The following is a 22,087-nucleotide window of genomic DNA, read 5'->3' on the forward strand; positions in this document are numbered from 1 at the left end:
CAAACTCCAAGTGAATTGTTTTTAATTAACGATGCCTTTAAAAATGTTAAGATTAAAAAGTGCTTCATTATGTTTCGTCTGTTTTCTAGCTAGGGCCAATCTATGGGCAACAAATAAGCCGAATCGATTTTATAACTTGCACCGGTGTTTGGTTGACATTTATCAGTAGATATCGGCTCTTAGATTCCCGTTTAGTGTAAACTATATTGCTTGATTTTTATTACGCTCTCGCTTGATCCATCTTGGAAAAGGCATGAATATTTCAGAAACTTATAGTCTGCTAATGAAATAATGTAAATGTAAATTATTAGCTATTTTACTGTGTTATATTCCATCGAATATCTGTGCTGTTGTTCTGATCTCTTTCAAGGAAAGAATCCCTCCCAATATAATGGTTACAGCTTTGTTTGTTTTTACTTTCTTGCCAGTTCTGAATTCGATGTTTAATCCGTTTATTTACGCTTTTAGAATAAGTTATTTCCGCCTAGCGTTCATTCAGTTGTCAAGGAAAACTATTTCACAAACTGAGGAACTCGAGAAGAAAATCTTTGGAAAAAGGCAGCTTGGAGTCAACGGTAATGTTAATACAGGGCAAGGAAATCACACATTGAACAACGAACACGAACCGACAAGGCAGGCAGAAATGCATAGTAGATGTGAAGAAACATTTCTGTAATAGAAATCAATGGAAAAACGCAAAAGACAAAGACAGACACCTAATTAGTTGTTAAAAAGGAATGTAAGCGTGCTTTCCTAAAGTTTGAAAATTTCTTGAATTGTTAATTTTTCAATTTTGTTGCCTTGTTTAATTCCGTTCAGTTAAGATTGGATATTACATTGATATGTTCGTGGTAGGCAACAAAATAGAAACATATTCAAAAAGTTTCCAAGAACAAGTACATAGCCAGGTATCCTACTTTTACAAAGATGTGGATGGTATCAGTTTTTAACCCCATAAATTTCAATTTTTCTATCGTTTGACAGCAAGATTATCATTTTACTGCACAAAAGTAATTATTTTAAATTCGAACTTTAACAGTCGTGAAAATCTGATCATTGAGGGATAAGGGTAAAGGCGAAACAACAAAACAAAACTCTTCGCTTCTCGCAGGACTAGACTTGGATGAGTGCAGTTTGAAATTGTGTTTATTTTCTACGCTAAAAGGCGCATAAAACATTTTTGGTTTGAGTGTGGATCATAAATAGCTGACGCGCATTATCTGACTGATATTAAACGGAAAATAAGCGCGTTTTGTAACAAAACAAATCTCTTATTTGACTTGATTTCAGCTGAATTCGCCTCGTTTTATTTTATTAAAAGTTTCAATTTTAAAAGCTAGTGAAGAAGCCAACTACCAATAACATTCTAACATTGCACTCCTGTTAAATAAAAACTACAGCGACAGCAGAAGAGAGTTAGGACAAGAAAATTCATGTTACTGCCCTACTGTAATTAATATTCTGTTTAAACTTACCAGCGACTTACGTCTCTTCAGAAAATCAATTAAAACTGCTATTTGAATAAGTAAATGCCATGAAATGTCCACCGCACGCAGACTGTTATTTTAATTTTGAATGATATGTATCTTCTTAGATGTTTCGGTTTGTAGTATCGGTGTATATTTTTACGAGTTGTGCCGTATTTTGACGAGCCCGTAGGGCGAGTCAAAATACAAACAACGCAGTAAAAATATATATCGATACTACGCACCAAAACATCTAATCAGAAGAGATTTATTATCCAATTGCTGTGGTCAATAAATCTATCAGTGGAAGAGGGAGTGTGTGACGGTTTTGCGCGCGCGCCGGCCAGTAAGGCAAACAGGTTTTCTACTGTACAAATAACTGTACAATATCGCTGTATATTTGTACTGTTATTTGGACGGTATTCGCTGCAGTTGGATAATAATTTACTTTAATTTTGCTTGGAACCAAAATCCCTTATTGATACAGATTGGCTGGTCAAGATGACGGCAAAATCTAATTGAAGTTGCTTTCATATTTTGCTTATCATTATTTCGTAATCATGTTGTTTTTATGTATTCTTCCTTTAAAATTTTACGTTGCTCTCTTGCTTTTAAATTAAGAGTGCCTGATATTTTAAAAATTAAAACTTCCTATTGTTGGATAGAAGAAAGGTAAAGCTCTTAAGCTAAGTTTATCCCGTGCTCTAATATTGTGAATTGTTTCAATGCGAATACAGAAAACTTTGTCAATTTTCCCAAAATTTTTCGCATTTTAATGAGGCAAAAAGCTGTATTTCTTTTGTTTTTGCGAATTTCTCATAGACTTTAAATTCTTAGAAAATCGCAATAATATTTTCGAAAGCGCTCGTCTTAAAAGGGACGAGGTCTGTTTGCCGCCAATCTGTGTCAATAAGGGATGGTTCGGAAGGAGTAATGTAATAACATAAAATAAAATAAAACGATTAAAGATTAAATGATAGTTTGTGCGCGGTGGAAATTTCATGGCATTTACATATACTGAAAACAATTCTTACTGTTTGAACAGAATATTAATTATTAGGGCAGTTACACGATTTTTTTCTTTTCCTAATATTAACTCTCGCCTGCTGTCGCTGTAGTTTTCATTTAACAGTAACGCAATATTAAAGTGTTATTGTTAGTTTGCTAATTTATTAGTTTTTAAAATTGAAAGTTACAATACAATAAAATGAAGCGAATTCAACTCAAAGCAAGTAAAATAAGAGATTTGTTTTTGTTACAAAACGTGGTTTTTTTCCGTTTAACGTCTGTGCGATAAAGTGCGTCACCTATTTATGATCCACACGTAATTAAGGCCAAGAATGTTTTATATGCCTTTTAGCGCGGATAATAAACACAATTTCAATCTGCACTGATGCAAGTCTAGTCCTGCGAGAAGCGAAGAGCGCGAGCGATATCAAAGTTTGCCGGTTCACGGTTTTGTTTTGTTGCTTTGCCTTTACCTTTGTCCCTCAATGATCAGATTTTCACGACCATTCGAATTTCCAATAGTTACTTTTGTGCAGTAAAATGATAATCTTGTTGTCCACGACGATAAAAAATGGAATATTATGGGGTTAAAAACTAACACTATCCACATCCTTGTAAAGTAAAATGCTTCTTTATTAGTTTGTTCTTAGAACAATTTTTGCATATGTTTCTATTTTGTTGCCTACCTCGAATAAATAAAAACATCCTATCTTATCGGAATTACACAAGGACAACAAATTGAAACATTAACAATTCAATAAATTCTAAACATTAGGAAAGCACGCTTCCATTTCTTTTTCACAACTAATTGGGTGTGTATCTTTTGCACTTTATAATTTTTTCGTAGATTTAAATCTAGTTTTATCTCCGAGATGTTTCTTGTCATCCACCATGCGGCTCTGCTCGTCTTGTCGGTTCGTGTTCGCTGTATAATGTGCCATTTCTTTCTCCTGTATCAACATTACCGTTGACTCCAAGCTGCCTTATTCCAAAGATTTTCTTTTCTTTTAGGAAAACACGCTTCCATTCCTTTTTAACAACTAATTGGGTGTCTGTCTTTGTCTTTTGCATTTTTTCATTGATTTCTATTACAGAAGTGTTTCTTCTCATCTACTATGCATTTCTGCCTGCCTTGTTGTTTCGCGTTCATTGTTCAACGTGTGATTTCCCTGTCCTGTATTGACATTACCATTGACTCCAATCTGTCTTGATCTAAAGATTTTCTTCTCAAGTTCCTCAGCTTGTGAAATAGTTTTCCTTGACAACAATTGAATGAACGCTAGGCGGAAATAACTTATTCTAAAAGCGTAAATCAACGGATTAAACAACGAATTCAAAACTGGAAATAAAGTTAAAGTAAACAAAGCTGTAACCATTATATTGGGAGGGATTCTTTCCTTGAAAGAGATCAGAATAACAGAACAGATATTTATTGGAATATAACACAGTAAAATAACTATTAGTACAATAACAGTCGTGTAAAAAGCGTTCTTTTTCTTGAGTAGCTTTTCCTTGGTTTCTAAAGAAACTTGGTTAGCAGCAATTTTGTTTTTATTGCGACGGACCTCCTTGTATACAGAGACATTGAAGTAAATGGGGAGAATGATAAGCAGTGTTTCAGAAGCTATTAGAATTGCTGTGGGTGGAAGGCCTACGAAGGAAATGATGATAGCTGCAGCCCACGTCAGAACAGAGGCCATGATGATGCGAACCTCAGTGACCTGGGTCTCGTATACGAAGGGGTGTTTAATTGCAACATAACGCTCGGCGCTCATTAAAACCAAATGATGAAATGAGGCCAGTAAACATATAAATGTGACTGCAGTGTTTGATATAGTGGTTTCAGTAGTACAGTACATGATGTCACCTTTGAGAAGTAAACTTTCCTTCGCAATATATAGAGGTTGAAGAACCAGTCCTACTGTAAGGTCAGTTGTGGATAAACAGGCGAGTGATATATTAGATTTGGTGCGAAGCTGAGGTCTGGTTTTCACTGCAACCATCACCAGAATGTTGAGCACAATGATAAGAGGACAGGTGAGACCGTTGACGACGATTCTGACGATTAATACAGCGCGAAGATCAGAAGAAATGTTTGCGGGATTTATAGAATGAAGTGAATTACCACAACTAGAGGTATTGGTGTTGAATGCAGTGTGATTCATACTTGCTCGATTCTGACTTGTCAAGGCCTCGTAACTTTGCGTTGTTGGAATGGCTTGTTTGCGTTTTTCAGTTTGCTACTTAGATGAATTTCATTGGTTTGAACTGGCATTAGTCAAGATTCAGTGTCATTTTTCCTTCATTTGCATGGAGTAATGCTTTAATCACCTGATCACAATTTCATCGAACTTATAATTTACATTGGCATCATTTTTTTCATTTTCAAACTATAATTAAGCATTTAGTAATTTTAATCTTCACTGCACATATTGAGCATAATTAATAATGCACTTAAATCAAGATCCTGAATGCAAAGTATTCAGCAGAGAGGACACGCATAGCAAACTCCAAACAGGAAATATGATTGGATTTGGAACCGCTATTGTTTTCCCAATAGGAAACAATGTTGTTTTGTTACATTTAACTAAATCTGTATTGCCTTTGAAGTTATCCGATATACAGAGCTTGATTGATATTTTGCTCTATAATGTTGCTTACTTTCGTTAGTCGTTTAAGTTGCAACCATTGTTGCAGCCATTCTAACAGCGTGCAAGAAACTGGTTGTAAAATGTTGTTTTTCTCGAACTTAGTTCTAGCGCTAGCTATTTTTTATGCATTTACTTTTAGAATTAGTGTCCGCTATTTCTAGTGTGTACCGCCTAGATCGAGGCGCAGTCCTCAAAGAGAACAAGATCAATTTCAAGCCTTCTTCAGTGGCTTAGCGTAATCCAAAAAGAATAGTTTAGTAGTAAAATTCAAACAATAGTTTTCACTGAGCTGTAATTTTAATGGTAAATAGTTATTCAAGTTGTACTAAGTACAGTTTGAAAAGCTTCGCTCAAAAGACTTCCGAGTGCCCAGTAAGTTAAAACGGAATACTAATTATATCGGCAGTTACACCAAAAATCAAATTCTTAACACTAGCTAACACTTTGTTTGTTTGTTTGTTTTTTCTTTCTTTCTATCTTTGTAAACTACTATTTTCAGGTTTCCTTTAATTGAAGGTAATTTTGCATGCGGTCAAATAACTTAAAACACCGTAACTGAGCTCCTTTAAACTCAGAGCTCATGATAAAAAATTTACCGCACTCCTTTTTGTACCCAGACTTGCTCGTTATCTGGAATCCAAAGAGGAAGAGGAAGCCTTGTCCGAGTTACCAGTTCCCCCTCCACCCCAGTCTCAACTCGGCAAGAACAACAGCAAGTATAGTCAGCGGTAAGTTATTTAGAGAGAACACATCCCGTGGAATGACTTAGAGAGAACACATCCCTCAGAATGACTTGCTAAAAATGTTAATCGCATATTGAGTTGTAGGGGGCAGGCAACTATTGACAACTTTATTGTGCTTTTCCTGCTACTTGGCCAACCAAATACTAGGTTAGTTTTGGAGAAGGGAAAATAAGATTCGTTACAGAATTTGATTTGTACGTGAATTGCACGTGCAGTTTGCTGGCTCTGTGATTGGCTAAATAGTTTAGAAAGATCAACAGAAAGATGCCAAGAGTTGTCGCGCCTTTCGTAATTGGTAACTTTTGTATTTCAGTGGGTTACTTTCCATTAAGAAGGTACGAGATTGGAAACGAGCACCTATTTTTACATGATCACGTCTTCATCATTTTGCAAATTTGTTGATGTCTGTCTGTTCTTATCTCATTCGTCGAATTCATTTGCTAGCCGATGGCAATTTTTCTTCTAAAATGCAACTCAACCTCCCTGAACCATGAAAAAAATCCACACAAAACATCTCCAGTTAAATGTGTAAGGTAAAAGAACATACATCCGTAGCACTAAACGTATAGTTTCACTTTAACTTACAAAGAACGTCTCCATTCTTCCAGAGGAAGTAATGAGCCTGAAGAGCACTCAAGTCACTCAAAGAAAGCAGTTAATTGACGCGGCAACAGCTTCTCCAGAGTTAATGAAGGTAAAACAAACGTAGGTAGTTATGCCTTTAGGCTAAAAAATCTTTTCTTACTTTTTTGCACTCACGAGCCATTTCACTACTAAAAATATGCCGCCTTACATTTTAATAGGATGATCGAAATTTTCAACTTCGGGATTAATGTTGCGGTGACAAAGAAACAACTACGCTGGTTTGCCGCGTTAATCACAACAGTTGCAGCGAGATTCTCAGTATCAAAAATCATTCTAGTGTGTAGTATCGCTGGATATTTTTAAAGCCTTAATGCATTTGGGCAAGCCTGTTCGGTTTTTCAAAATACGACTGACGAGTAAGAATTTACAGCGGTGCTACACACTAAAAAAATCCTTTTCTTTTTTGTTAAGTTCATCTTTCCCGATATCAAGTTATTTGCAACGATATGTATTTTTAAACTAGCCTCCCTTTTGTCTAACCCTTTCTTGTCCCTATTTCCCTTATTCCATCCTCTAACACTCCTTTTTTTTCTTTACTCCTGATATGCCTTTCAACCCTTTAAGTCATGATTCATTTCCTTCACTACCCCTCTGTTGGCTTCCAACGTCTTCCCCCCGCAACGTTGTCTACGAAGTAATCCTCCCCATTAACTTCCAAGGACTACCCCCGTTGTCTTCTGAGAACTCCCCCGTTGACTCCGAAATTCCCCCCCTCCGAAGGACTCCTCCCGTTGTCTTCCAAGGGCTCCCCCTGTTGACTCTGAAGGACTCCCCCCTATCGTCCAAGTCTCCCTCACCCATTTTGACTTACTTAGTATTTTTTTTTTCTTTCTTTTTTTTTTTTTTATTTTATTTTTATTCTTTTCCCTACCTGGACTCGAACCTTGTACCTCCCACTCTTAAGCGAATCCCCTTAACCACTACACCACACCGTACGCTGTTGAAAACGCTCATCTCTTTTCTTAGTATCATACCTTACTGGTCCCAGCCTTAGCTCGACCAATATCCAAAAGACGAGCGCTAGTGCTCGATTGAGGGTCGATCGTGAGGGTGACAATAATTTGTAGTAAACAAGAACGTTGTGGATTGATACTGTCAAAGCAAAAGACATTTTTTTTAAAGGATTCTCAGAATAAAGCTACGCGTCTTACAACTGTGGTGACACAAATATATAAGGCAGGAAACTAAAAACTCCAGGGATTAAAGCTGGATGTGTTAGTAATTCGTTCTTAATGCTCTGTATTGACAACAAATATTAATCTTGTGCTGATATTTACCGTCTCCTGCAAACCTTAACGACTTTCGTATGATTTTCTTCTTTCACTACAGACCAAAGGCCAAAACATGAACTCGTGTAATGAAAAGAGCAGAATGGTTTCCTTGTGAGGGACTCTGTAAGAGCACTGATTCGTGACCTGCCAAATGAAGAGACATGAATTTTACTGGCGTTTATTTTTGTCTTTGTTTTTATTTTTTCATTTTCAGCAAAGATTTCGTAGACAAGTCCACCAAAGCAGGCGACTTTGAGATGTGTGTCCAATGGTTCGAGCCAGAACTCGACTGTGTGTTCGTGGGAGATCCCGAAAACACACAGTCACAGCCAAGCCGAGCTGTTTGGTTCTTGTATGCCTTTAATAACAAGGCCCTGGACTTGACATTAAACCCAGTCTCCGGCTAAGTCATAGCCGGGCTGTGTTACGTGATAGAGTCTCGTGCTCAGGCCCTCCACGAGAAGCTCATGGTAACGTTAGAAACTGCCGAAAATGACCTGGCGCTGCCTGTGCAGAGCTCACAGACGACAGTTGGAATTACTGATCAGAGTAAAGGTAATTTTTAGCATTTAGCATCTTAACACCCAGTTTTGCTTATTGTTTACTTGGGAATACGTCTTCATTCATTTATGGCGTAGACGGTAAGATAACTGAATTCCGATTGGTTTAGATAAGGTGTTGTTTTCTGAAGTAACATGGCACCGAAGAAGAACCGAGATCTTCCCAACGATTTTTGAACGCCATTTAAAGGTCACCGAATTTTCCCGATCCCCTGGAAATTGCTCAGTGTTTAAGCCATTACTTGTGATTATGTCTGCGTTCGAACCTTGCGAACCTCAGGCTTCCACTAACCTCCCTCCTTAGTAATGCCTTAGCACCCCTCCCTTGGGTTCTGTTCATATATATATACCTTTTTGTTAGCTTGTTAGCTCCAATCTTCTTCACCGTCACTGATCAGGACTTAATTAACTTGATGAGGCCAATTATAACTTGGTACCGAGGCTTAGGGAAATAAAACTAGAGAAATCGCATCGATGTTGAGGGATAAATAAATAATTGATTTCTTTTCCTCTATTCCTCTCGGAGCGAAGTTAGAATTTTTTTTTTTTTTTTAATTGTCCTATTTGAATTGCAAATATTTTTACCCTCATTTGGTATTCATGTTGCTCGCCACGTTTGCACGAGGTGTTTGGAAGTTCGGTTTCTTGCTTCAAAAATTTACCTAATGCCGCTTCTACACTAAAAGAATCGTGTTCTAACTTGTCCGAGATGGAGACTTTTGTTGGAGGAACCTTCTGGAACGAAATTGGATCGCATGTGGTACTTTAGAGCCGGAAACGGCAAGCCAACTCAAGTTGCGAAGTAACCTCAACGTACTTTTGCTTGCTCGTGGTATGTGTAGAAAACTTATGCTTTATTGCTCATTTTATGTCAGACCGTTGAAATAATTTCAAAGAATTTGATACGTCTGTTTAACTAAACTGGATAAACAATTCATGCCGGTACAGCACAACTAACTTTATACTGGTGCTGAGACTTCAGTACTTAAGTATCAAGAACGAACACGGAGAAGGAATTAAAACAGTCCCGCTTCAGATTTTGCAGCTCTTTTCCTTCATAATGTTTTTCAAATTTCGTCATGTTTCGTTACGATAACATCATATTGTCTTTTAATTTGTACTTCTTATCAGGCAATGAAACAAAAGACACTGGAAGAGTGAAAGATCAGAGATGAAGCAAAATACAACCATGGCAGGTCAGTTCACGTTTCCCTTACTCTGGCGTGGAGTAGGAAAGTGTTTACGATGTACAATGATCTACAATGGGATTAACAGGGACCTGCTCGTGTCTACTGAATCCCTATTCTTGTGATGATTTCACTTCGCTCATAGCGAATACATTATTTACTAGCAAAATTCTAAGGCTGATGGGGCTTCCTCTCTAGATATCGTAATTTATTTATTATTTATTTATGTACTGGCATCACTTCTCGTTGTTTAATGTTACTCTGAAAGAAACCATAACCAGTTATAATTTGCTCATGAAATCATATTTTGTGGTATTCAGGCAGACTTGAAGTTCATCAAGTGAAGAATTAGAACAGAGAAAGATCTAAGATGGACCTATATAAATCTCCAGCAGATCAGTTTATGTTTTCCTAAATTTCGAATGGAGTTATAAAGCTAGTCATGTACTATACATAATACAGAGAAGAGTAACCAGTTTTGGCAAATAACCTGCTCTTGTTTATGATTTCTTTGCCCAATAAGAGCATTGCTTTTAGTTTGGGTTACGTTATACAGTATGTTATGCTGTACGTTTTGCGTTACCTAAGGCGTTTCAGTTGTCGGGTTCGAATCCAGTGCTCTGATCTAACCAGTCTACAAATTTAACTAAACTCCTCGCTGTTTAAGGAACAACGAAATTCAGAAAGTATCTTATAGCCATTACTATTTACATCGTTATTGCAAATAATGTTGATTTAGCTAATGGAAATTTTCTGATCTATTCTCTTACAAATGTGATTTAAATCTAATTTCTCCTTACAAAATCTGCGCATTGTCAACAAACAGGTGATGAGAATATCTAGACAAGGTTCATGGGATAGGATGAGGAAAGCTTTACGTAGTTAAAAACAAAACAAAACAAAACAACACGAAGCTTCAGTATGATATATGAAACATTTTTCTTTCTTTCTTTTAGGGTTTCTGACCATACAACTAACGGAAGATAAAAGCAAAGACATGACACTGGAGGCAATACTAAGAAGACAGGACACTAAAGACCAGGCATAATTCATGAGGGACAAAAGTAAGACAGACTGAGAGATTTTTTCAAGCCAAAAAAATAGGACGTGTAAGATAGGATTTTTTTTCTTTGGACTAAACGTCAGGATCGCAAAAGTTTTCAGCTCGCAATTAGGCAAAACACGAAGGCTTTCTATGAAAAGGGACCGGCCCAAAAAAATTATTTACAGTTACGTTTTGTATGGAATGTTTCGTTAGCTTAGCTTTGCAAATTTCGATTCATTTTGATCCAGTTTTAATCCAGTTTTAATCCAGTTTTAATCCAGTTTTAATCCAGTTTTAATCTTTCGCCTTTGTTCACGATGCCAGAGTTTGGTAGATTGAATGACGGACGCGTACGTGACTCTTGAACATCAGTGGTGTTGCGTTACACTATCGACCGACGAGAATATGTTGGTAAGGCTTTGTGCGGAAATTTCAATACACGGCATTGCAACAGGACAGTTAACTGTTAATCGAGCTAATAAAGATTGTAAAGTGCCTTTTGATATTTTGTTGGCTTGTTTAGACAAACAGTAAGGCAGCAAGGTACCAAACGAGACTTTATTTTCGTTATTTTCTGAGTTAGTAGTTAAAATACGGCAACATTTCCTGGATTTGAATAATTCCTGTGCAAAACTTTATTAACATATTCTCAACGGTCCTTAGTGTAGCGCAACACCACAGTTGTTCAATAGTCACGTACGTTTCTTTCATATGATTCACCGAGTTCTCGTATCGTGAGCTTCGAAATTCTTTAATTTTCCTCGAGAAGAAAATTTGTATAGTCAGCCTTCGTGTTTAGAATCACAATTTTTTTTAAAATTCTCTTTCATGGACCAATTTCAGAATGAATTGTCTTGTTTATTCAAATTGTCCAAACCAAAAGCAATTTTAAAAGTCTTCGTGAACCAGAATTAGAAGAAAAAAAAATTGCTGCTAATTTTTCGTCGAGTTAGCTTTGTACAATATCATTTCTCTTGTTTATTAAATATTTTTTGAAAAAATTGTTTTGACTGCCTGAATTTACTCTAAGGTTAATCTTTGTCAAATGTTTTAATTTTCCCGCCAAAAAACTTAGAAAAAATACGGGCGCTAATAATGCGCATGCGTCAACTTTTTTTTTTTTTTAAAAGTACTTCTTCTTAACATCTGTTTAAAAATTTGTAATTTTCCCGCCAAAAGACTTAGAAAAAATACGGGCGCCTATAATACGCATGCGCCAACTTTTTTTGAAAAAATTACTTCTTGTTAACATCTGTATAAATATTTTTAATTTTCCGCCAAAAGACTTAGAAAAAATACGGCGCCTAAAATACACATGCGCCATTTTTTTTTTCAAAGATGTAATTTAATTCTAAGTTATACTTAACTTGATGGTCAATAAATGTAATATTTTATTTCTTTTATAATCTTTATTAAGTAAATAAATAAAATAAATAAAGTACTCACAACAAGTCTTTCATTTCAATTGTTTTATTCATCTTTAATTTTCTACTTACAATAGTTAATTAGTCAATGAAATTTAATTACAAAGGTGTCATCAAAAAATTTCTCCTATATATACTAAGACTTTTGGCGGGAAAATTGGAAAAAATTTGCCCAGCGTTTCCCCTGACAACTTTTCTGACAAAAATTTTAAGGGGGCACCCCCTTGAATTTTTCCCGCCAAAAATTTTTTTACATATACCATCTTGAACACAAACTAACGGAAAATTTTGATTCCAATCATTCGAATTTTTTTTTTTTTAAGTTTTTGAATCCAGTGAACATTTGATTGTGTTCAAGATGGTATATTCCATGATGGCATCTTGTTAAATAGTAAGCTGTAAGATAACGAGCTGCTAGAAACCTATTTACAGAAATGAGAAGACCAAGTTAAATTTGTACAACAGCAAAGTTTCTGCACAACATCGAGAAGGTGAAAACATTTCTAAATCGATATATTTACGAAAGCTCATATAGCCGGGTAAATTGAGCCCCAACTATATAAACTCTCTTAACTATAGCGATTCCAAAACGTCGTCACCTTCTCAATGTTGTGTAGAAGCGTTGCAGTTGTACAAATGTAATCTTGCTCTTCCCGTTTCTGTAAATAGGTTTCTAGCTGCACGTCATTCACAGCTCAACGATTTAACGTGATATCATCATGCAATATATTTCAAGAAGATAGCAAAGGCAAGCCATGAATCCGATTACTCCAACGAACATTAAACAACCACGAAAACTTCAGTCTAGTCCTAGAATTTGAAAATTTTTAGATCTTCCGTAACTTTTAGCCGAGATGAAAAACCAATACCCGACCAATCATAGGCCAATTTAAGATAAACTGTTCATGGCTCTCTTCGTTATCTTCTAGAAATTACTTCCAGCGAGGTGTTAAAGGTTAATGTCTGGTTATCAAGCTTTAAAATGTATCTATATATCCTATGGCTTCAGATGTAAAACTTTGTCATTTGCGTACGAAAGCAAAATCATTTTAGATGAATGGGAAACTTGAAAAGCAATATAGCAGGTATTTTGAACAATTTTCTTCGTAGCAAACGATAGAGATAAAATTGTAGAACAATCAGACAATTGGAACCAAGTTTTAAAAATCAAAGATGAAAGAGTGAATACTTTTAGTAAAAGTGTCTCTCAGTTGCGGACGAAAGCTGCAACGTCATTTTTAGAACAATCAAACAATTAAAGCTAGTTTGGTGACAATGGATGTAATAGTGAATACAAATGATAGCCATAATAAAGAATCAGACAACTGAAACCAGGTATTGAAAATCAAAGATGAAATAGTGAATACTTTTAGTGAAAATGTCTGTCAATTGCGGACGAAAGCAATAACATTTTAGATGAATCAGAAACTTGAAACTGCAGTTGTGTAAAGCAATAGAGTAATAGCGAGTGTTTGGAAAATTTTTGTCCGTAGCAAACGATAGCGCAAAAATTTTACAAAAATCAGAAAATTACTGCTACGTTCATGATGATAAATTATTAGTGAATACAAACGATAACGATCAAATTTTCAAAGAATCAGACAATTGCAACTAAGTTTAGAAAATCAAAGATAAAATAGTGAAATTGTCTGTCAGTTGCGAACGAAAGCAGCATTTTAGAACAATCAGGCAATTAAATCGGAGCTGCATTTTTTCTCTAGAACATTCCGACAATTGAAGCTGCATTTCAAAAAAGTAATAGACTGACAGTAATGAAAGCAAAAAAAAAAAAAAAAAAAAAAATGGAAATTCAGACAATTAGACCTAAATTTTTCGAAAAGCGATAATGGAAAGAGTTGCTTGATACCAGACATAATTCATTACAGCCTCGCTGGAAGTTAAACAAGTGGATATATTTGGTTTCTGGTTGATCTTTATACGCTTAGTCCCCTCCCGAAGAAACAATTTAAACCGACCGGTTTCCGCACGGAAATGAATACAACAATATCTGCCGATAAATCAAGTACTTTCTTGATATCAAGATCAATCCAGAAACCAAATATCCTCTTCTAACCTTATTTACTCAAGGTGGCTCTGCATGTCAATACACAACAAACGTCAAAAGAAATGTCCACGCATTTTACTGCAAGTGCATAAAAAAACCCGAGAAAAAAAACAAAACAAAAAAACAAAACTAAAAAAACACCCCGAGTGAAAAAAGAAAAAAGCTTTCAATAATAGGTGATCATGTCAACAAATGCGTAAGATGTTTAGAAATTAACTTGAAAGAAGTTGCTACGAAACTCAGACTTACTAACGAATCGCTAACGATTCCTGGAATAAGTTGAAGTGTTTCAAAATTTCAACTGACGTAGAAAGAAACGATATTACTTGTTTGATAGTTATACTGAGCAAATTTAGTGAGCTTCAAGCTACAGCATTTTCAAATGAATTGGATCATTAATAAATTTTGAGCAAGGAAAATGTACTTTCAACATTTAAAATTCACATAGATTAATAGCAATGTGTTTCGTTTGTAGAAGCTCTGTGACCTTTTTGGGAGAAAAAGGAAAACTAAATATGTTCAAGCGAATTGGACTGTAAAGTGAAAAATCGATCTTGAAAGAGACTTTTTAATTTCTTGGCTGACATGCTAACATTTCAGAAGTAGAAATAATTATTCGATAACTTAAAGCGTTTGAGTAAGCTTCCAAACTGAGGTACATTTTTATTGAACAGTCATGTGATATTGTTATTGAGTAAGGGCATTGTCCTCCAACAGGCAGTTCGCTTCATAAATTGAAACTAGGCCTTCGTAAAACCTCAGTGCTTAATGCGATTTTGGAGAACACGACAAATCAAAACTCAGCATTGAATTGTTTGCTCAATATTTGTCACAAGACAATTTGTTATGATTGACATGATCACGTAACTTATAGTTGTCAAAGTCCAATTGCTATCACGGTTTGATTTCAACATGCATTGCCACCTTAAAATATTCTACAAAGGCTATCGCCTAGTGACATGTTTTCAAATTTAGGAGAGTTGAGCGATTGTAAAACAATTTGGAATTCTGCAAGAAAAAAAAAATTAAAAACACTCGAATCTGACAAAATAATGTAGCAAAACATAAAATATCAATGCCGATAAAATTTAATTTAATCAAACTGATGATCGCTCGATCCAAGAAATAAAACTCCCCGCAATTTGAAAACATGTAAGAGATGATAACTGAAAAGCGGTTGAAACCTTTCCGGCAAAAATGGCAGAAATAATTAATTAAACCTCATTACCAAATTGAAATGTTTTACGCGCCCAAATTTCACTCGAATGCAAATGTTTCAGCGAAGAAAAAAAATCAAACCGTTAAACAATCAAAATGATTCTAGACTACGAAGTTTTGACCTCGAATATAACTTTCTAATCGCAAGACTGCCATTTCGTATCGGGAAGATTTCAATTTAACCAAATTCTAAATTGATATATTCTTAACTTTGTCTTCATCCTCCCTGCTTGAATCCTTTTAATCTCCTCCTGTCTTGCTGACAAACCCTGAATATAGAAGAGATAAAAAATTGAGTAAGGAACAAACCCAAGTGTGGAAACTGAAAAGTGTAAACAAGAAATAAAATAGTTTACAATGAACTGTTAAACACGAGTGCGCGTTGACAAGTACTAGACAAATTTTAACAAAGAAACGCCACTTTCGAAAGGAAAGCCAAACTCTCGTAAAAATACCTGCTACTAACTTAAGCGTCTTGTATGATTCCCGAACTAGCTTCTAACGTACGTTTTACTCCGTTACTAAAGCATTGAGGTTGTTCTGAAGCTCGAGACGAAACGTAAACCGAGTCCGTCGAGCGCGCGGGACATGACTTCGAGCCGGTATTTTTGGTAGAAATGTTACTTGCGAAGGTAGAATGCAAATAAATTGGCACTAACCATTAACAGAAATGGATGTCAACCGACTGTCCTTCCCCAAACGTGGCCGCCATTTCTTCTTCAAAGTAAGAGTTTGCTTCCCGTGTAGAAGGGAACTGTACACATCTCACTCCGACGGCAAACATCTCAAAATGGCAAACAAGCACCTCAGGTCAGCAATAGTCATCATGAATATGCAAAATAAAATTAGACCAATCAGCTAACAGGCACGTCACGAATTCTAAAGACAACACCCTTTGCACGATTACTCTGAGAAAGTTTTGCATTTTCTCTGTTTATCTAGAGCTCACGTGAAATAAACACAACACATCATTTTAAAATATTATCTCCTTTTTTTGCAGTTCTTCATCAATTTCAATCCCTCTCCTTCGTTTGTAAACCATCAAGATCCGTTATTTCGTAGTTCTTAGCCTACTGGATACAAATTAATAAAGACAGTGTACAACAAAAAAGAAATAATAAGCTGCATATATTTTACGATCAGCCAGATTTGCTGCTCTTTCTTAAAATGTCTTCTCATCCCTAACTCGGTTGAAACAAAAAAAAAGAAGATTGCAGGAAAAAAAAAAAGGGTCAAACACAAATATGAAAAAATAAGGAGTCCCCCTATGGGGGCTGACACCATGTCCTTCCGAACCGAAGTTCGGAAATGTAACCACTGGGCTACAGGGGGACTCCTTGAATTGGGTAGCAAATTTAACGGTACCTATAAACAAATGAAATGTAGTTTCTATTGGCAGCCTCATCTTGCATTGCTTTGGAAAATATGCAAGTAAAAAAAATGAAATACCTTGATTAAGTTATAGAGTCTTTTTGAAATCCCTTATTAAAAAAACAGACAAACAAACAAACAAACAAACAAAAAAAACATTTCCATCGAGGTCCGTTCTTTTGTAGATCTTCGCCTACTGGATACAAGCCAATAAAGACAGCTGACATCAAAAAATAACTAATAAGCTGAATACGTTTTACGGTCAGCCAAGTTTCTTGACCTTTCTTAAAAGGTCTTCTCATCCCTAACTTGGTTTAAACAAAAAATAAGAAGATTGCACGAAAAAATAAGGAGTGCCCCTATGGGGGCTGACACCATGTCCTTCCGAACCGAAGCTCGGAAATGTAACCACTGGGCTACAGGGGGACTCCTTGAATTGGGTAGCAAATTTAATGGTACCTATAAACAAATGAAATATAGTTTTTATTGGCAGCCTCATCTTGCATTGCTTTGGAAAATATGCAAGGAAAAAAATGAAAGACCTTGATTAAGTTATAGAGTCTTTTTGAAATCCCTTATTAAATCTTTCCCGAGGAAAAAAAAAAAAACCAGACAAACAAAAACATATTTCCATTAAGGTCCGTTCTTTTGTAGGTCTTCGCCTACTGGACAAAAGCTAATAAAGAGAGCTGACATCAAAAAATAAATAATAAGCTGAATACAGTTTACGGTCAGCCAAGTTTCTTTACCTTCTTAAAAGGTCTTTTCATCTCTAGCTTGGTTGAAACAACAAAAAAAGAACATTGCGCGAAAAAATAAAGGAGTCCAACACAAATATGAAAAAAAAAAGGAGTCCCCCTATGGGGGCTGACACCATGTCCTTCCGAACCGAAGCTCGGAAATGTAACCACTGGGCTACAGGGGGACTCCTTGAATTGGGTAGCAAATTTAATGGTACCTATAAACAAATGAAATGTAGTTTTTATTGGCAGCCTCATCTTGCACTGCTTTGGAAAATATGCAAGGAAAAAAATGAAAGACCTTGATTAAGTTATAGAGTCTTTTTGAAATCCCTTATTAAATCTTTCCCGAGAAAAAAAAAAAAAAAAAAAACAGACAAACAAAAACATATTTCCATTAAGGTCCGTTCTTTTGTAGGTCTTCGCCTACTGGACACAAGCTAATAAAGAGAGCTGACATCAAAAAATAAATAATAAGCTGAATACATTTTACGGTCAGCCAAGTTTCTTGTCCCTTCTTAAAAGGTCTTTTCATCCCTAGCTTGGTTGAAACAACAAAAAAAGAACATTGCGCGAAAAAATAAAGGAGTCCAACACAAATATGAAAAAAAAAAGGAGTCCCCCTATGGGGCTGACACCATGTCCTTCCGAACCGAAGCTCGGAAATGTAACCACTGGGCTACAGGGGGACTCCTTGAAATGGGTAGCAAATTTAACGCACCTATATGCGCATAAACTCTAGTTTTTATTGACAGCCTCATCTTGCTTTGGAAAATGTGCTATGAAAAAAACGAAGGTTCTTGCATTAATTATCGGTTTTTATTGAAGTCCATTAGTCAAATAAAAAAAAATTACCTCCCAATTAAGATCAGTACTTTTGCAGGTCTTTGCCTTTTGGATACAAGCTAATAAAGAGCAGCTAAAATGATAAAAGACATGGCAACATGGTTATATTTTACGGTCAGCCCCTTATAAAAAGTTTACTCATTGTGTTGGTTTATATTGTACTAAACGCTGGCTTTAAACTAATGAAACTTCCCGAACGATCAGATATTGTTCATTAACCGAATTGCTGGAAAAAAGTGCTTGATCTTTTGCAGAAATCGTCTTCTTCCAAAGATTTCTTGCTTGATAATGCTTGGGGCCACGAAACTGAAAATTGAAACACGACTTATCACTACAAATGGTTTGTCTCCGTGTACTATTAAAAGAGTATTTTGTGTCTTGAGTGTCTTTCTTTGTGTCTTGAGTGTCTTTCTTTGTGTCTTGAGTGTCTTTCTTTGTGTCTTGAGTGTCTTTCTTTGTGTCTTGAGTGTCTTTCTTTGTGTCTTGAGTGTCTTGAGGACGTCCGTCTCGCATTGTTGCTCCTGGCTTGTGATTGGCCCGTCCACACCACGCCGGAGAAATTTGAAAACGGCGTTTTACTCTGAAAACGCATCCTATATTTTCCATCCACACTACGCCTGAAAAATAATTTGAAAGAATTTGAAATAATTTGAAAATGCAACAATCACCGGTCATTTTGGATTTGTGTTTGAGTAAAACTTGGGCAGGGAAATCACATAATCATAGCGTCCACATCGTTTTCGAAAAACACCGTTTTGAAAATGTTTTCGGTCCAACCTAAACAGGCAGCCAGCGTTTTCAAATTTCGCTGGTGTAGTGGGAACGGGACCGTTGTGTGAGTTTTAACTACCTTCTTAAACATCTAGTCACGTAGTGTTAGTAGGCCTAGAGGAGTGAAATAGAGTATATTGTAATGCAAACTACCTAAAGTAATTAGTATCGGATTGTCATGTGATACTGCGTGAGTGAGCTATATTTCGGCCACCATGCACATAACCAGGCTTTCGATTATTTTTCGCTTGTCGATTTCACTAAAGGACAACGTCTTCTCGACTTAGTTTCAAGTCCCTAGGGCTCGCAAATATTGTCCAAGCTCTTAAAAATCATGTCTAAGTAGGTCAAAATCAAAGTTTGCGCAGCCCGGTGCTGCGTGAGTGAGCTATATTTCGGCCACCATGCACATAACCAGGCTTTCGATTATTTTTCGCTTGTCGATTTCACTAAAGGACAACGTCTTCTCGACTTAGTTTTAAGTCCCTAGGGCTCGCAAATATTGTCCAAGCTCTTAAAAATCATGTCTAAGTAGGTCAAAATCAAAGTTTGCGCAGCCCGGTCCCGCTTCTCTGCAGTGTCTAAGTAAGCTATATTTCGGGCAGCATGCACGTAACCAAGCTTGCGATTTTTTCCCCTGTTTATTTCGATGAAAGACAAGTCTTTTGCCAGTTACTTTCAAGTCCTTAAAACTCGAAAATATGGTTAAAGCCTTTGGAAATCAAGTCTAAGTAAGTCAAAATCAAAGTGTGCCGCATTTTTCCAAGTGTGGCGCATTGTTTCAAGTGTGCCGCATTTTTGAAATATACTGCATTTTTCCCATTGTGCCGCATTTTTCCAAGTGTGCCCTATTTTTCCAAAATTGCCGCAGTTTTCCAAGTGTGGCGCATTTTTCCAAGTGTGCCGCACTTTTTTCAAGTGTGCCGCATTTTTCAAAGTGTGCCGCATTTTTGAAATATACTGCATTTTTCCCATTGTGCCGCATTTTTCCAAGTGTACCGTATTTTTTTCCAAAATTGCCGCAGTTTTCCAAGCGTGGCGCATTTTTCCAAGTGTGGCGCATTTTTCCAAGTGTGCCGCACTTTTTTCAAGTGTGCCGCATTTTTCCCATTGTGCCGCATTTTTCCAAGTGTGCCGTATTTTTTCCAAAATTGCCGCAGTTTTCCACGTATGGCACATTTTTCCAAGTGTGCCGCATTTTTTTTCCAAGTAGGCCGCATTTTTGTCAAGTGCGCCTCATTTTTCCAAGTGTGGCGCATTTTTCGAAGTGTGCCGCATTTTTTTCAAAGGTACCGCAGTTTTTTAAGCGTGGCGCATTTTTCCAAGTGTGCCACATTTTTCCTAGTGTCCCGTATTTCTTTAAGTGTGCCGTATTTTTCCAAGTGTGCCGCATTTTTTAAGTATACGGCATTTTTTCCAGTGTGCCGCATTTTTCCAAGTGTACCGCATTTTGCCGAGTGTGCCGCATTTTACTAAGTGTGCCGCATTTTTCCAGGTGTTCCGCATTTTTTAAATTTGCAGCATTTTTTCCAGTGTGTTGCATTTTTCCCATGGTGCCGCATGTCTTCAAGTATGCCGCATTTTTGCAAGTGTGCCGCATTTTCCCAACTGTGCCTCATTTTTTCAACTCTCACCCATTTTTTTCAAGTGCGCCTTATTTTTGCAAGTGTGCTGCATTTTCCAAGTGTGAATAAATTTCGTGTAACTCGTAGATGGGCTGGCAAATTATCGTAAATTTCGCAGTTTTCTTAAATTTTGTAATTTCTGGTAACTTTGGACGGGCGTTCCTTCCAACCCTTTGAATAAATTTCGTACATTTCCTCGATAGTATAGCGAATTATCTTAAATTTCGCAGTTCTTGTAAATTTTGTGATTTTCGCAATTTTCGTAACCTTGGACAACAACAACAACCATTTATTTGTACTCACAATTTATAAAATAATTATAATAAACATTAAATTAGTATAGAGTACTGCCTGCCCAAAATAACCATAAGGGCTAAAAAGAATGGGCAGAATGGACGGGCCTTCCTTGCAACCCATAGAATAAATCTCATGTGACTGGTAGATGGGCTGGCAAATTATCGGAAACCTAAATAAGGTGTAATAAACGACGGACGAAGGGTAAAACTACGAAGGCATTTTATTAAACTACATTCGATCGGATAATCGTGGTTCTCACACTCCTGGGCTATCGCGCCTAACTTGGTAACCATCACTTGGCACTAGGTACCAGACCTACACTATCCCCTTCTTGGAAATGACGATGTCCCAAAACAAAATGTCAGCAAAAATCTACATTGAAATTTAAGGACCATCCGACAGGTCCTAAACTCGACGACAAATTAAAAGTCTAAATGATAGTCCTGCACCCAGGCGGGTGCGCGCCTTTCTCTTTGTGACCTTCGGGGTCCGGGATCCTCAGAGGGGGCCCCGACATCAGCATTCATCGGGAAAACGTCATCTTCCAGGATGATTACTCCAGGACCATTGGCAACCTTTGTCGTAGAAGGAAGCGAGACTCCAGTAGGTACTGGATCACCCACAATCCAGCTTTCATCCCTGTCACAAGTCCCGTTGAAGGGTTTCAGCTGGTTGAAATGTACTACCGTCCTCTTGATCCTGGAGTAGCTTCCAGCGGCCCCACAGTACTTGAGCCTGTAAACTACGTCATTCAGCCGTTTGATAACTTTCCAAGGGCCCATCCATGGTCTATTCAGTTTCATGCACCTGCCCCTACGTGTTTGCTTGTCCAACCACAGGACACGGTCTCCCACTTGGTAAGCTTTAGTTGTTGCCCAGTGGTCGTAGTAAGCCTTCTGAGAGCGCTGCGAAACTTTCAGCGTTTCCATAGCAGACTGGAAAGCTTGCGTCAGCCTTGACTTGAGTTGGGAAGCATAATCAGAATGATGCTGTGGGGGAGGCAGGGAGGAGTCCGGCTGATGCAAGTCACTTGGCAGGCGAAGCTCCCTACCGAATTCCAAGAAACTGGGAGTAAAACCAGTACTACTGTGAACAAAAGTGTTGTAAGCCAGACGTGTAGACGGGATGTGCAAATCCGAGTTCCTTTGGTCCTC

The 22,087-nt window shown here is 37.0% G+C and overlaps 2 protein-coding genes and 1 long non-coding RNA gene across 3 annotated transcripts in view; 2 read left to right on the forward strand and 1 right to left on the reverse strand.

The window, feature by feature from the left end:
- The window catches only part of LOC110068411 (cilia- and flagella-associated protein 54-like), a 61,995-nt gene extending 53,694 nt beyond the window's left edge, over positions 1 to 8,301 (forward strand). Inside the window, exon 57 of the mRNA XM_089275919.1 lies at positions 8,004 to 8,301. Coding sequence (XP_089132045.1) covers positions 8,004 to 8,191 — 188 coding nt within the window. The 3' untranslated portion in view covers positions 8,192 to 8,301. The remainder of the gene's footprint in view (positions 1 to 8,003) is intronic.
- Positions 3,161 to 4,639, reverse strand: LOC149101364 (beta-4C adrenergic receptor-like). Its single transcript, XM_089276332.1, has one exon. The coding sequence runs from the start codon at positions 4,637 to 4,639 to the stop codon at positions 3,581 to 3,583; it is 1,059 nt and encodes a 352-aa protein (XP_089132458.1). The 3' UTR covers positions 3,161 to 3,580.
- Positions 8,302 to 8,887: 586 nt separating the features above from the next.
- LOC110068508 (uncharacterized) lies at positions 8,888 to 9,926 on the forward strand. The gene is made up of 3 exons (XR_016202993.1): positions 8,888 to 9,176; positions 9,476 to 9,540; positions 9,852 to 9,926. It is a non-coding gene; the product is annotated as an uncharacterized LOC110068508 (long non-coding RNA).
- The last annotated feature ends 12,161 nt before the right edge of the window (positions 9,927 to 22,087 follow it).

The sequence above is a fragment of the Orbicella faveolata genome, unplaced genomic scaffold, assembly GCF_042242905.1.
Source record: "Orbicella faveolata isolate gen_17 unplaced genomic scaffold, um_ofav_v1 contig_4, whole genome shotgun sequence".
Taxonomy (NCBI): domain Eukaryota; kingdom Metazoa; phylum Cnidaria; class Anthozoa; order Scleractinia; family Merulinidae; genus Orbicella; species Orbicella faveolata.